The sequence below is a fragment of the Momordica charantia genome (assembly GCF_013281855.1).
Source record: "Momordica charantia cultivar OHB3-1 chromosome 1 unlocalized genomic scaffold, Mcharantia_2.0 BLBB01000001.1, whole genome shotgun sequence".
Taxonomy (NCBI): Eukaryota; Viridiplantae; Streptophyta; class Magnoliopsida; order Cucurbitales; family Cucurbitaceae; genus Momordica; species Momordica charantia.
The window spans coordinates 146,215-161,923 of record NW_028275157.1 but is presented as its reverse complement, the minus strand read 5'-3'; the positions used below and the strand labels follow the sequence as shown (position 1 = coordinate 161,923).

At 32.4% G+C, this 15,709-nt stretch overlaps 1 protein-coding gene across 1 annotated transcript; it reads right to left on the bottom strand.

Annotated features, from left to right (window-relative positions):
* Positions 1–10,009: 10,009 nt before the first annotated feature.
* On the bottom strand, positions 10,010–13,764 carry LOC111023817 (uncharacterized). Its single transcript, XM_088119823.1, is given in 6 exon segments — positions 10,010–10,765; positions 10,967–11,184; positions 11,495–12,117; positions 12,119–13,122; positions 13,201–13,341; positions 13,429–13,764. Coding segments are annotated over 6 exon segments (3,054 nt in total). The 3' UTR covers positions 10,010–10,033.
* Between the last annotated feature and the right edge of the window lie 1,945 nt (positions 13,765–15,709).

Below are 15,709 nucleotides of genomic sequence, written 5' to 3'. Positions count from 1 at the left end.
TATATTTTTAGAATGAGAATAATTAAGGAGAGAGAGAATGCTTTAATCCTTATAAATCTAAATTGAAATGGAAAGAATTTTAAATGAAATCATGCCTGATTACAGAAAAAATGTCAAAAGTAAATGAAATCATTGAAATTATAATTGTAAATATTTGATTTTTCTGCCCAATACTTGTATAAAAATTTTCTTCCGTGATATATTTTTTAAGTACTAATTCGACAACATTTGGTTGTTATGTTTGGGATTTTGAATTTAATTAAATTGTAAGCATTTTTACTTTATTCATTATTAAAAGAGAGAGCAAATCCTTGTAAAAAAAAAAAAGAAAAGAAAAAGATATTGAGCAAATTATATGCAATTAAAAATCAAATAAACTAAAAAACTTACTTATTTCTTCGTACCATGTCATTAAAGACTTCCGATCCTTTCTTATTTTTGTTGAATCTTAATCATATTAAAGAATTAGCTTGTCTTTTTAAATAGACGAGTGGTGAGATATGTGTTTGATATTGGGAAATATGGGTTTGATAATTATTTGTTTTTCTTTTCTTTTTTTTATTATTAAGAACGATTTTCACAATTTAAACAAATTTTGAAGAAGAAAAAAATCTACTTTTGGTATACTAATGAGAATGAGCCTGACAATGTAATTTGTTTCTCTTGTCCATGCCTCCGCCCTTCACAAATTTATAGATGTGGCTACGATTTCTTTTTTCTTTTATATATATATATATATATATAAGTGAATTGGTTGAGATTATATATATAGTATAAATGAAAAGAAATACAGAAAGGGAAAAGAGTTAAAAGATCAAGATGAGTGGGAATGATGGCGAGTGTGAAGTTGGTGGTATTTGAGTTGGGCAAGCTGTGCGTCCAAGTTTGCTTTGATTAAGCAGTGGTGGCTTTGAAGACGCTGCACTTCGTCCATCGCCTTCTTGCTTTGCTCCACAAAGGATGGCGTCAACACATCTAGTTGGAGGCCATGGGATTCAGCAAACTCCTCAAAAACTGAGATCACCACTGCTGCTCCTTCAGATTCAGTTTGAGTTTGAGTTTGAGTAGTCCAAAGCTGAAAAGCCTCATGATCCAAATATTGCATTTTGAGATGCTGAATCCTGTCGAATATTCGAGTCTTGGAGATGTTCGCTAGCACTGACCCGTCTCTCAGAAACGGATACAATTGGTCATCGGGAATGTTTTGTGTATGGAACTCAACCAACTTTCTCAATAGAATCATATCCACTCCCTCACTCCATTCAAACTCACTCTTCCCGCCCTTTTTCTTCCTCTTTTTTCTCTCATCTCTTCCTCCTCCTCCTCCTTTCATTGCCCTAGCCACGCCACACCCACTTTCACACCATTTATTCAAACCATATATATAAATAACAAGTAAGAACACAAAATCATGACAGATTTTATTTCCTGCATTCTCTATATTTTACATATCTCTTCAATTTGGAATTTTAATTAACTGCCATAATCAATTTTTCCTACACACAGCTTGTTAAATACTAGGATAATAGATTTTGGAAGATAGTGAATTGGGTCACACAAGGATAACAGCCAACCATGGTTAACCTTTGATTAAGGCTTCAAAAATTACATTTTTCCAATTATGTCAATTATATTTTTATATTTGGATTTAATTAAATTGTAACATTTTTACTTCTTAACTATGTTCAAGTTAACATTTTTTGAAAATGAAGGACAAATCATGTTAAATTAAAATTCAATCGGAACTATATTTTCAAAAAAATCTAATCGGAAAGGAAAAAAAACTTACTTAGTTCTTGTGTCATTGTAACCTCCCTTTCTTCTTTTCGTGCATTTTTAATTAGATTAAAGAATTGTATTTATATTTAAAAAGATGAGCGGGTGAGATCGAAATAATGTTTTCATTTTTTTTCTTATTTCAATTTTTTAAAAAATATATGTATTGATAATTGTCTTTATGTTTTCCATTTTTTATTATTAAGGAACATTTTCGCAATTGTATATAAATTAAAAATATATATATACTTTTAACATACTAATTACTACAATTTTAAAATCCTTGAATTTGAATTAAAGACCAATGATTGAGATTTATTTAACCCTAAAGTAAACCATAATTCTACATAAATAATTAAAAATCTAGATTTATTTAAAACAAATAGATTAGGCGAAATGAATCAAATCTAAATCAAAATGGAAAAAAATTTAAAACCAAACATTGCCAATCAAATCATGAGCAATTAAAAAAGGATAAACAAAAAATCGAATGGTGTAATTGTAAATAGTTGATTCTGCCAAATACTTCTATAAATATTTTATTAATCTTCCATGGTATATATTCTTAATTACTAATTAGAATATTTAGTTGTTATTTTTGGATTCTTTTTCTTAGTAATGCCTAAGTGAGGAAATTTAAGAAATAATGTATTTAAAAAAAATTCTTCAAGTAGATAGCTTCTTAAAATCAATATTAATAATAATGTTAATTAAATAAAAATATTCGTAAGTGAAGAAACTATTGATAAAAGTAAGGGTAATATTTGTAATTAGGTGAAAATTCGTATCCATATTAGGTGGATTTGTCAATGTGAAAGAATCATAACTATATCATGTACATAAAATTGACAATAATGACTTTAGTTTTAATTTCAAAATCATTGAGATTTTTTTTGCATTAAATTTCTCTAAATTATTTGTTTTTCAATTGTATATCTTCTTTCCTGATCTCACGTTATTTTGTTCCTATCTTTATTTTATTTCATCTTTTTGCTGCACTAATTCATTCTTTAAAAAAGGAATAGTAATTTAAATTATAAATGATATTTTGTTATTTTTTTCCTTATTTGCCGCTGTAGAAGCTATTCACATTGGAATCTGGATATGATTTTTTTCTTAATATTTGCTAACGCAGGGTTTTAATTTCGAAAAAAAAAAACATTTCACCTCCTTTTTCTGTTTTGTGTTTCTCTTTTTTTCTTTTTCTGTTTTAGTTCAACAAATCAATAATTATTCCTACAAATTGATATAGCTCGATAATTGACATATGTTTCTAATCAACAAATCATGTGTTTGAGTCATTGAATCCGCTATCCTTCTTTTTGTACTAAAAAAATTCTATATAAAAACAAATAATAGAGAAGCACAAGGATTAAAAGGTGAAGCATTGTTTGAGAATCTGAGCACTGCACAAAAACAGTACGGCTAGGAATTTCTCTTCTTGGTAACATGTACCAATATCAATTTCTTTTGTGTACTAGATACATCTATGCAGCTATTCCTTCCATTTACTATCACTTTAATTACTTTTTGTTAATTTTTCTGCGGTTGCTAACTTTTTTATTTTATTTATTTATTTAGGTGTTTGATATATATCCTGCAGCTATGGAGGAAGAATTATGTAATGTTAATATTGAAGACCTTGTGATTCCAGATTCGTACGACGATGGAGAAGAATTTGAAGAATGTTGTTATTCCAACTCTAAATCTCCTAAGAGAAGTCTATTGAGATCCTGCCCAAGAAACTGGAATTATAACATTATTATTAACCATGAAGAAGAAGAAACAAGATGCAATATTGAGAATAATAATACTGAGGGTGACCAAGAGAAAAAGAAAGAAGAAGAAGATCGTATTCCCATTCCTAGTTTAGAAGAAGAGAATGAAGAAGAAGCTGCTTCTGATAAGCCCAAGTTGTACAAGGCATGGTTTGATGCATTTCTGGCTGAACATGGCCTCCATGAGAACTACTTGGACAAATCTTCCATTGAAGAGCTACACAAAACTTGGGTCGAAGCACAACTTATTGGCAGCGAGTTGAGTTTGAAGGAGGCTGAATTTGATTTGAACTTCATCAAATTCAGATATGCTATTTGCAAACATTGGATTTCGTCTTTGTGACTCTTTTAAATATGTATTTTCATAAAGGTTTTAATATTTGAGACTCAATACAAGTACTAAATTAATATTAAAAAAAATTTGGCGCAAGTTGATTTTTGGATTTATCCCTATTTTGAGTTATGATACTTGAGGGGTTCCATTCGTGTTCAAGTACGACAGGTCGAGCAAAACGACCTCACTGGAACAGGTCGGTATGTGGTAGTTTATCCTCCAACAGTGGTATAAGTAAGAAATAGACCATTGTAGAAAACATTTTACATTGTTGGTATTCAAGTTAAAAAAAAAAAGAAAAAAGAAGTAAAGCATACTTTGTATCAAAGTATCTATTCAATATGAGTTTTGATGAATAATTTTAAATCGTTCTAACAAAATGTCGAGATAGAGGTTAATTTTTTTTAGTACAATAAATTAGGAGTATAGAGATTAAACTTCAAAACCGACAAGTAGATAGTAAGTAGTGCTGACCTATACTCATGCCCAATTTCGATTAGAGATTAAGTAATTGTACTTGTTTGACAACATCAAATATACTAACTTACTATTATTTATTTTACTAACTAAATTACGAAGTGTTTCTAAGAGGAAAAAAATGGGTGACATTTTCCTATTAATATTCATGAGATTTTTTCATATATAACCACGTTTATTATAAAATCATGATAAGGTCTATTATCTCTTTTGATTTATTAATCTTAACCGAATCTCATTATCAATAGTTAGTTTTAACCTTTTATAGGATTGCATCTCAAAATTAAATCAATTAATAACAAAAGGAGTAGCTCATATTTAACATCAACAATTTTCTCTCCTTTAGAACGTGGGATCGATACTTGACATTTCATCCCTCTTTCTTCCCCCTGGTCTCATTCCTCTTTCATTTTTCCCGTCCGACGAACCACGCTGCCGTCGCCTTCCGTCTCTCGCCGGTCGTCGTCGCCTCCTGTCTTCAAGAGAACGAAACCCGCTCCAAAGGTTGCTCAAAAATCTGGAATGGCTAACAGATTTGGACCTCTTGAAGCGGGCCGTTCCTCAGGTGCTTCACCCTGCTATTCTCCACATTTCTTCTTTCTCTCGATTTTAGTTCCTATTCAGCTAAATTTTTTGATCCGTTTGGCTTTCTTCTGCGATTTCTCCCCCCGAATCCTGCAATCCAAGCTCCTCTCTTGTTTTGTTTTTTGTTTATTTGTTTTTTTGTAATCTAGGACGTCTTCTACATTAAGTAATTTGCTCGATCTGGCTCGTGATTTGCCATAATTTATCCTCTTACGAACTATGTTTTTTCGGATTAAGAGTTTTTGACGTCTCTGTGCGGTGTTAGGGCTATCACAACGCTTGAAGAAGCAGGATTTTTGTACCTTTAGGTTTTTTTATTTTTTATTATTGTTTCTTTATTTCGAATCCTTGATGAAAAAGTATGAGATACGCTTGGTGCTGCTACTGGTTAAATTGCTTTTTTAATTTTTTTTTCCTGTTATTTATTTGGAAATAATCTTTTGCAGTAGCAATTTCCAATTTCCTGTGCATTAGGACAATGCACATTTTCTCGTAGGTCGCAGTTAGTCATACTCTTCTTTTGAGTAGCAGGCAATTAGAGTTGCAGATGAAAAGCCCAACTTCTGGAGAATGTGTGGAAATTTGAATTTAGACACTGGGCAAGATGGACTATGGATCATGATTCTGATGCGGGTGTACGAAATTTGAATTTAGAGATGGTAGGCGATGAATGCTTGGTTCGTTGTAGGGGAAGAGCCGAAGAGGGAAAGAGGGAGGAGATGAGAGGGAAGAAGAGGGAGGGAGAATGCCACCTCATCATCTAGTCACCAGAAAAATAATATTAAGTTAATATATTTGGCCTAGTTAGCAAGTATAATCATCAACTAAACCTCCACATCAACTTTTTGTGAATCAACTAATGGTCGGTGGACATTTGCAACCATCTCTTAAACCTCATGACCAAAAATGTCTCTTTTGAAACTTCAGGACCAAATAGACATCAACTTCAAAATCAAATGTGTATTTTGTCAAAAAAAAAAGAAAAAAGAAAAATCTATGAAAGCGACAGAGTTCCACTTCCTTATTTTTTTAGGCTTCATGTGTCTCACATTGCCCTATTTCTATAAATAGTTTGAAACGTACCTGAGTTTTCCAATTCTTTTAAAAACCATCTTACTTTACTTTTTCAAAAAGTCCCTTTTCGTCCCCTCAAATGCCAATGCCAATGCCACTCCATTATTGTTTACAACTTGAGGGGCACCTAAGTTCCATTACTCCACTCTCCCTCACGAATTCACAGTCACTTCATCCACTCCATATAGAGTTAGCATCAACACTTGTCTCTTTTAGTACCCTCAATTCTTCCATTTCCAAATGATTCCCTTTAAATTCTCAGTATCCCATTACGGATTTCATTCAACTCTTTTACAATGTGATCAAATACAATTATTTGCAGCCTAACAAAAGTAATAGGCCTAATGGCATTGCAACGAGTTAGATTTCTATCATTGTTTCTCTCGAACCAAAATTTTTGTTGCTAAAGAAATATTTGGAAACCTTGATATGCTAAAAGCCCAAAACATAGGCCTATCTTTTATTGTAGCTTCCCATTAATTGAGTCTAGCAACGAATGACGTAATCTTGCGATTTTCCATGTTCCTTGTGGCACCCGTTCACTTTACACAACTTTAGTTAACCTAAGTCTCAAAGTTGAGTTGAAATCCATTTGTGTGCCTTTTTGAGTTGATAATTGAAGTTTCTTGTACTAATATGCTGTCTTCATACCTTTCCTTCACATTCTTGCTATTGAGAGTGTATTTACCTCTCGTCTCTATTTTTGTTTCCTTTTTTTGTCAAATTCCATCAAACAATTAACACTGGTTATCAGTCATCAATTAAAGTAGTCTATGATTAGAAATTGCTCATTATTTCCAAACCTTGTTTGTTTTTTGTAAGATTATTTCCAAACCTTGTTAGGAGCTCAAAATGAGTCAAGCTAAATAAAAGCTTGATGTGAAGCACTGGGGTTAGCAAACTCAATTTGTATGTTATGTTTATGTAATTAGAAGCCATTTACTTTGCTTTGTCAGATCGAAGTTACAAGGATACCTTTTTTTTGAATGATTCCATCTTTTTTGGGAAATTCTGTTATAGGTTCGGGATTTTCTTATAGGCTCATGATTTTGTTAGCACGCCATATGTTTGTGAGATATTTTCTACTGTAGAGAAGAAAATTGAGAATTCTATTCTCACATCTAAAGTCTTTTGTTATCGTCAGATTAGGGATCTTATTAATATATTAGCTGCAAAGTAATCCTTGCCATCTTTCTCTATTCTTAACTAGGATCCAAGATCTAATATACGGCTAGCGAATGTGATTTGGAGCTCAAGATTTTTTCTTTCAGATAAGATTATTTGTTTCAAACACCTAAAAAGTCTCTTTCACAACTATAGCTTTTCCGCCCTTTTATGCAGCTGGAAAAGCTTCTTTTAATCCCTCTTATGGAATTTTTTTGTAATCCCACTTATGGGCCACTTTTGTAATTTCACTCATTAATGAAATTGTTTCTTTACCAAAAAAAAAAAAAAAAAACAAAAAAGACACCTAAAAAGTGTACAAAGTATCAATGTGAATTGGTTTATTTTATAATGCAATTAGAAAATACTGAGCTTCTGTTTCCACTGCTATCTTCAACAATGTCATGTTTTGCTAGAGTTGGACTAAGCCCCAAATAATTTATTTTCTGGTGAGGAGTGGCAACTAAGTACTAATGGAGCTAGATTTTTGCACATATATTTATTTATTTGTAAGCTTATGCTTAGTCAACTATCATGTTTTACTTGGGTTTTTGTATTATGTCTGCTTAAAGACGTTGTTGTTGATAGAATTTGATGCTTTTTTCTTAGATTGAAGGACATAACCTTGGTGAAGTACATGTTCTATAAGATGGTCCATGATGCATTGGCTGATGAACTTCACTTTGGATTGCATGAACTTTATATCAAGGAATTGACTCCCAAGAAACTGAAGGAAAATGTTCCTTCAGATTTGACTACGAGTATGCATTTTCAGTTATCCTTTGCTATCATTTGAAGGATTTAAGCATTTGGACTCCAATTTGAGTGGTCAAAATTTTTTTTAATAATTATTTTTGGGTTAAAAATAGTCTAAATAATGCATTATATTTAGGTTTTGAAGAAGCTTAGAGAAGAAAATAAAATAAATTTGGGTTTTTAATAGATTTAAGAATTTTTAATTTCAACAAAAAAAGTCAGTTTGAGCTCATGATTTTTTCTTAGTTTAAGAAGGCTTCCAATTGTTTGGTTTGAGTTTAAAGCTTTTGCTTTATTCAAATTTGATGATTGATAATTTATACTAAAGATATCAAGGAAAAAAAAGGCTGATGAGAATTATATTTTCAAAAGGAAATTGCTATATGCTATGAGTTGAACAGCTTAGGAACACTGTGAACTCTCTTTCCTAAATGATATAAATTAGCAATAGTCTTGTCTTAGTTCACACTCAACTTATGAAGGTGTGAGAAGAGATGGTGGATTTTCTAATTTTTCCTAATAGATATTATGTGAATGGTGACATGGATTGTAAGTGTTTCTTTCTTGAAGTTGCAGATTTAGAAACTATTTGAATCTGGTCAATTTGTTACACGGACTGCCCATGTAGAAAGTTCACTTTTTTCAATACTAACTTTTGCAAATTTGATTGACAGCTCGATGGAACATTGTGTTATAATCAAACCTGATTTTTGTAGTGTTGAGAACTTGAGAGTACTGGTGAAGGTACAAGTGAAGGAAGATATCAATTCTCAAAATGTACGTACAGTCATTGCTTCACTATTGCAATTTTTGCATCTCACATGGATTTATTTTTAGTTATTTGAGGTTTAGCGTTACTTGATTTTTGAGTAAGGATTATTATGATTCTTAGTTTATGGTTGCCATGAGATTTTCTTTTTCTTACTCGTTCCTATTTTTGTATTGTTTGATCTGTTTCTGTGGATGTTTTGATTTCTTATATCCCTGTCAAGGACTCTTTTGTGGGTTTTTTCCAATGAGAAAATAAATTAGAGGCATATTTATCTTGTAATACTAGTCTAATTGGTAAAGTGACATGTTGGGATTCAACTTATCTTGGGTTTGAGTTCCCTCTCTACTTGTAACTTTACAATGAAAACAATGTAGTGTTATTATGTTAATTTTGCTAAAAATATAAAAAAATGAATGTGAAAATTAAGAATTATTAGAGCATAAGTACAATGAAATTACCTTTCTATGTCAGAAAAGAAAAGTCATAGTAATATTGTAATAATAGTAAAAGCATGACAGAAATATTCTCATGACAAAGAAATTCAAGCTATAATTAGTTCCTCGATTAAAAGGTTTCGTGATTGTCACTATTAGCTGTATAAGAGAAGAGAGACACAAAGACTCAAACTTACATTAATATTCCTATGACAAAGAAATTCAAGCTATAATTAGTTCCTCAATTAAAAGGTTTCTTGATTGTCACTATTAGCTGTATAAGAGAAGAGAGACACAAAGACTCAAACTTGCAATGAAATGTATCTTCTTCTCTAGGATCTAGATCTACCAATATGTTATTTCTGAAAATAAACTTTGAATTGAGGTTATGTTTAGTTGAAGGAGAAGCATTCACCTCTGAACTTGAAGTTCTACTTGGCGAGTGATAGCTACACTCTAATGGCATTACAATCATATTTCTTGAAATTTTGCAACCACATGATGCCAAGTCATAGGATTCAAGCAATTTGTCATAGTTTTCCTCCCTTTGTTTTTCATCAAATGAGTGATTGCTGATTCCATCGACAAATAATTTTCTCACTGCTGTTAGAAGATTCACGGACAATGACATAACAGTGTCATGCAAACTTTCTGCTGACCAATAAAATCTTTTAGATGCAAATTCATGCATAAAAACCTTCTTTATCATGACGTGTAGGATATTGAGACAATCAGGGCAACAGTTAATCAAGCACATACTTGTAGGAAGACTAGAGGGACCAATTTTGGCTGAGGACAAGCTAAAATTTGGAGAATCCTGCTTTGAGCTGAAAAGAATTGGATTATTATTTAATACATATATGTCGTTAGGATGGAAATGAATTTAGTAAGTGAGAATTGAATAGTAGTAGTACCTTTGTAGTTCGTAAGCCCAGGCATAAACAGTATCTTCTAGAGATGCCACCTGAGATAAAATGGGTGCATATTGGAGTCCGTTTTTGCCAGCATTTACTTTTGCATTGATCTTTTCAACGAAGAGGCTAAGAACGACTCGAACATCAGAGCACACTTGTTGTAGTGATGTATAAACACCTCTGGTTGCCATCAAACCAATAGAAACCAAGCCTTTTACCATACCATAATTTTCTTCAGTTTCAACGGTATCCATAGAGCTAGTTTGATGGAGTACACAAGGGTTGAATTGCCAACCCTCCCAATGAGATTTACTTATGTTTGCTGATGGGCCTTCTTTCAACTTTGATGTTGCATGACAGAGCTCTGAATATGTAGAATTTTGTAGAATTTGATCTCCAAATTTAGATATTTCTTTGTCTTTTTGGTAATTAGATGAACGAGTCTTCTCTGAATGCACCTCATTCGCATTGACATGATATTTTTGATGAATCAATAAAGCAAGTAATTTCACCATGTCTTTGGATAGTGTTGCTGCAGATCGATCGATCACGAGATCATGGTTGAAAGTCTCATCTATCTGAATGGAAAATCGAGGTATTTTGTGCTTTGATGCAACTAACCTCTTACAATCTGTTAAATCATTTAGAAAGAAAAGCCTTATTTCTTGAGGGAGTAGCAAAAATGGAACTTCAGATGTAGCCTACACAAGGAAAATAATAACCAAAATGATTATAGGAAAAAAAAAATTTAACAACAAAGAGCAAACATTTATATAGGTAGTTCACTTACCCTTGAGTTGTGTTCATAACAGCTAGAAACATATATGAAAGAATGTATAAAAGTAGGTAAATTAAAAAGTGATGAGCAGAGAAGAGAGAATGACGGGTCATTAGTTAAATACCAGAAATATAAAGGGTGTACAAAGAGAGAGAGACTCCACTTGGTAAATAAATAAAGTCCAAGCACTTGAGGCTCTGTGGACTATAGCCTTTCTGATACATTGTTCATCTGTTGGATGAGTATTATCATGCTCCAAGGTTTGATCTTCATGCGTCTCAAGAGCCCATAAATCGATTCTTGGCATGAATATTAAGCATGGCCCCCTACTTAAACAATTAGCTGTCATGTAAGTAAAGGAAACTATCAACAATTTAATTATTTCAATATTAAAAAAACCAATATGATCTTTCCAATCGTCTCTCTTCATATTCCCCTAGTATAATTTGTATGAATTGAGAGGCTTTTTTATCTCCTTTGTAGCTTTGTAGTTTTGTTCTCTGTTCTACATTTTATTTATTGTTTTTCTCTTTCACTCCTTTAGGAGTTTGTATCTTTGAAGTTTGAACAATTTTGTTCCTTTTCATCTATCAAGTTCGTATCTTGTTAAAAAAAAAAAATATGATAATGATATAATAGAGATGGGGCATACCTAAGGTGTGTGATATGCCTTGCTCTAAATTGTTATATCCTTGGGAAGTTGTAGCCATATCAACTTTTCTTATTTCAACATGTCCAACAAAGCAGTTAAGTATGCATGAAGCAAGATGCCTTTGCCCCAAACTTGGATTTCCAGCAATCATAATGCGAAATCCTTGACTATTTCCCAAGTCAAATGATGTGTACTTTGCATTGTCTTCTGGGATAGATTCGTATGAATTAGCCAAGCATGAATGTTCTAGTATATTGGTTCTACAATCTTGCCATTTTCTCTCAATTTCATCCGCAATATCATCTTCTTGAATAAAATCATCAACATGGGACCACCACTTATTGCTGTTCACTGTCTTTCTTTCCAGGGCAGAAAGCATCACATTTTCAATTATGGCAGCGGCTTTGGAAAGAGTTTGAGGCAAGCATATGCATTTTTCCAAATAAAGTGAAACAAGTAGGATTGAGAGTGGTCGAATGAGACAGGGGATAAGGTGGGAAGGAAGAGGAGACGATACCACATCATTTGCCGCCATTGTTGCTTCTCTACGGGAGCATGGAGGTGGACAACTTGATAAAGCCTCTAACCAATCTCTCTCCTCTACTATAACGGGTGAACTACCTATTTCTTTTCAAAGCAATGATGGCTGTTTGAGTACATAGAGCCTGAAGATCAGCACCTGCAAAGCCTAAAGTTTTTCTTGCAATCCATTGGAGCAGAGGTCCATTGGACTCGAGTGTTTTTGGCCACTTGTGGGTGTAAAGTTTGAGAATCGAAATCCTATCCTCAAGTGATGGGAGAGGAAAATATATTTCTCGATCAAATCTTCCTGGCCTCCTTAAAGCAGGATCAATAGCATCTGGACGATTTGTTGCGCCTATCACCACCGCAGAACCACGAGATTTCAGACCGTCTAATAAAGCAAGTAATGTTGAAACAACAGAAGTATGGGTTTGGTCTTGTTTCCTTGTTCGACAAGGTGCCAGTCCATCTATCTCATCGAAGAATATGATGGAAGGCTGACAATCCTGTGCAACTTGAAATAGACGTCTTAGTAGTTGCTCTGAGTCGCCAACATACTTTCCTAAACAATCAGCTCCTTTACGTGAAAAGTATGCAATTCTCTTGTTGCCACGAGCACAAGAACCAACCAAGGCTCGCACGACATGTGTTTTACCCGTTCCAGGATATCCATGGAGGAGAACACCTCTAGGTGGCACAATACCAAGGCCTTCAAAGAACTCAGGGTACAACAAAGGTAACACTACAACTTCCTTCATGCATTCAATCACATGTTGAAGGCCAGCAACAGATTCCCAACCTGCTGACATATGTGACTCCTCTTTCTCACCTTCCCCACCAATGTATGTTGGTGTAATTTTTCGGAATTCTTGATTAGATTTTTTGCTGTTCTGCTTTGAAAACTCTTCATTTCCCCCTCCATCATCTGTCTGAGTATCCTCATGACGAGCATGGTTTGATGTTTCTAACTTTTCTTTTCTGGCTCTCAACTTGATCTTATCAGAATTCGAATCATCACGAGGGTGGTGGAAGATATGAAGATGATCCGGGCAGGCGATGAGAAATTGTTTGTGATAAAATTTGCAACCATTAGAACGTGCACAAGCCTACAGAAAAAGATCCTAATGAGATCAGATAATGGTAAGAAGTTTATTATTATTGAATATAGGTAGTTAAAAGTATACCAAATGGTATGTTTTTTGACATTCTTTAATTCGACATCCAAGCGTTGCACCACGCCTCTTACAATGGCTACATTTGAGGGATTTACCTCTGTTTAGAGCAGCCTTCACATCTCGTAGGCGTCCTGTTTCATCGACGTAAACCTGCATTGCATGTAAAAGTAAAACAGTAAAATTAAAAGTAAGAGTGAAATAAGTATTAAGTAGTGATATGGTAAGGAAAATGATTACCTCTGGACTCCAAATTATGCATTGATAATGGACCCATAGCCTTGGAATGGAATTAGAATCAGTGAAAGGGCCTAAAAGACGACCAAGCCATCCGTCTTCATCGCCAAATCCATCATTATCATTATCATCATGATCATGATTATGATTATGATGGGAATTAGCAGCTAATTTTGCTTTTCCCCCACACAAAACGCAATGTCTCCAACTGCTCTCTTCTGCTTCAACTTCTTCATTTTGTTCCTTTTCTGATCTTTTAGTTTTCATTTTGCGTTTGGAACCCAATTTCAGTGCTCCCCTGCTCTCCTCTCTATCATCACTTTTATGTTTCCGCTTCATTCTACACCAATCACTCCTTTTTTTTCCTCAAATATATTAACAGTTATCGTATATTAACTAATTGAGATATGTTGCTGCATGGATTAATTCTAGTTATCAATAATTTCCTGATCTTAACTTGGTTGGTTAAGGTATTTATTTCCAACTAAGAGGTCGTGAGTTCAAATTCTCATTCTAAATGTTGTACTAAAAGAAAAAAACCGGTAGTTTTAATAATTTCTTTTAAACTATAGTTTCATAAACTTATTGGAAATTTGGCCGCCAAAAATATGTTTTCTAATTCTGCACATATGGACCGTAATGCAACTAAAATTTTCTATGAATGAGTTTTCATGTCATTGTACAAACAACTGAATGAAAATGACTGTCTTAAAAAAAGAATGAAAATAACAAGTCTTAATTGTTTAGGAAAAGAGAACTAACCGTAACACAATTGTTATTCGTTAACACAAGTTGAAGGCAAGAATGAAACCCTAATAACAGAATGGTATGCTCTGCAATTTAAAAGTTATGTATTAATAGGTTTCATGAGGGACTCTTTCAATGAATATAAGGAAAGAAAAATTAAAGCTTAGATTTCATATACCAAAATCTGAGTACAGAACTACGAAAGGAAAAAAAAATGAGATTCTATAATGTTTACACAAATATACGTCTCCAAAACCAAAAGCTCCAAAGTAATATTTGTGGAAAGAAGGGAAGACTAGGGGAAAGTTTTGTAAAATTGGAAATAAAGCCATCCAAGTTTAATTCAATTGCATTAGAAAAAGAAAATGATTCTTGATACTATTAAGTAGAAATTTGGGGAATACTAATATTGTTACAATTGACAAATCAATTTAGTTGATTTGAATTAGTTTGGATGTTCGTTTTACAAAAAAAGGATAAAATGTGAGTAAAATTTAATCAAAATTACACCATACACAACATGAATATAATTCAACGGTAATTGACATCTATTTGTTGGAACTCCATATCCCCAATTTATAGTATTAAAAAAAAAATTATGTAATATATAACTTTGCAAACGATAAAGATTTTGTTAGACAATATCCCAATCTTAAAAAACAATAAAATTATAATAAATGCAAAACATTTGAGTCATAATGATACATATAAATTAGCAAGAAAATCTAAGTAACCATATATAACCAAATCTTTAAGATGCGTCTTTGGAGATTTAGGTATATTTTCCATTGCCGTTTTTTATTTTTTAAAATAAAAATTTAGTGAAACATGTAAGAATTTTAACATTTTTTTAGAAGTTCGTGTGTTTGTTTTTTTTTCCCTTTTCTTTTAACTGCACTCTTACCGGCCATTTTTCTAATAAATGATATTATCATTTCTTAATATTTATAAAACATTTGATTGTAATTAAAGTAACTACGGCATACATTTTTAAATCAACGATAAAAAACCAGATTTTTTTTTTTTAGAATACCTAAAACCTATATGAATGATTAAGGTCTTCCATTTTGTGTTTTGTTTTGTTTTTAAAATTAAGCCTATAAACTCGTATAGTATTTCTTTATTTTAATTATAATATTTACTTTTTAAAAATATAAGGCAAGCTTTAAAAACTAAAAAAATAATTTTTTAAAAAGAATTCATTACATAGATAATTTTTTTGACTAAGAATTCAATCGAAAGATTGAAAAAGACACAAACATAAAACTAACAAAAAAAAAAGAAAAAAAAAAGAAGAAAGGCTTATCAAAGTACGGATAGAATTAAAGAGCTGAACAAAAATGGTGGCTCCAAATAAAAAGTCATTGCAGAAATCTGCAGATGAATGGGTAAAAATCAAGAATGGCGAAAATACTCTTAAAAGATCTGCAATATATATAATAAGATAAATATGAGAAGTGGGGTGAAATAGAAAGTAGAAAACATTATGAAATAAATAAATAAATATATAAAGTAGAGTGTAGAGATGAGAAATATT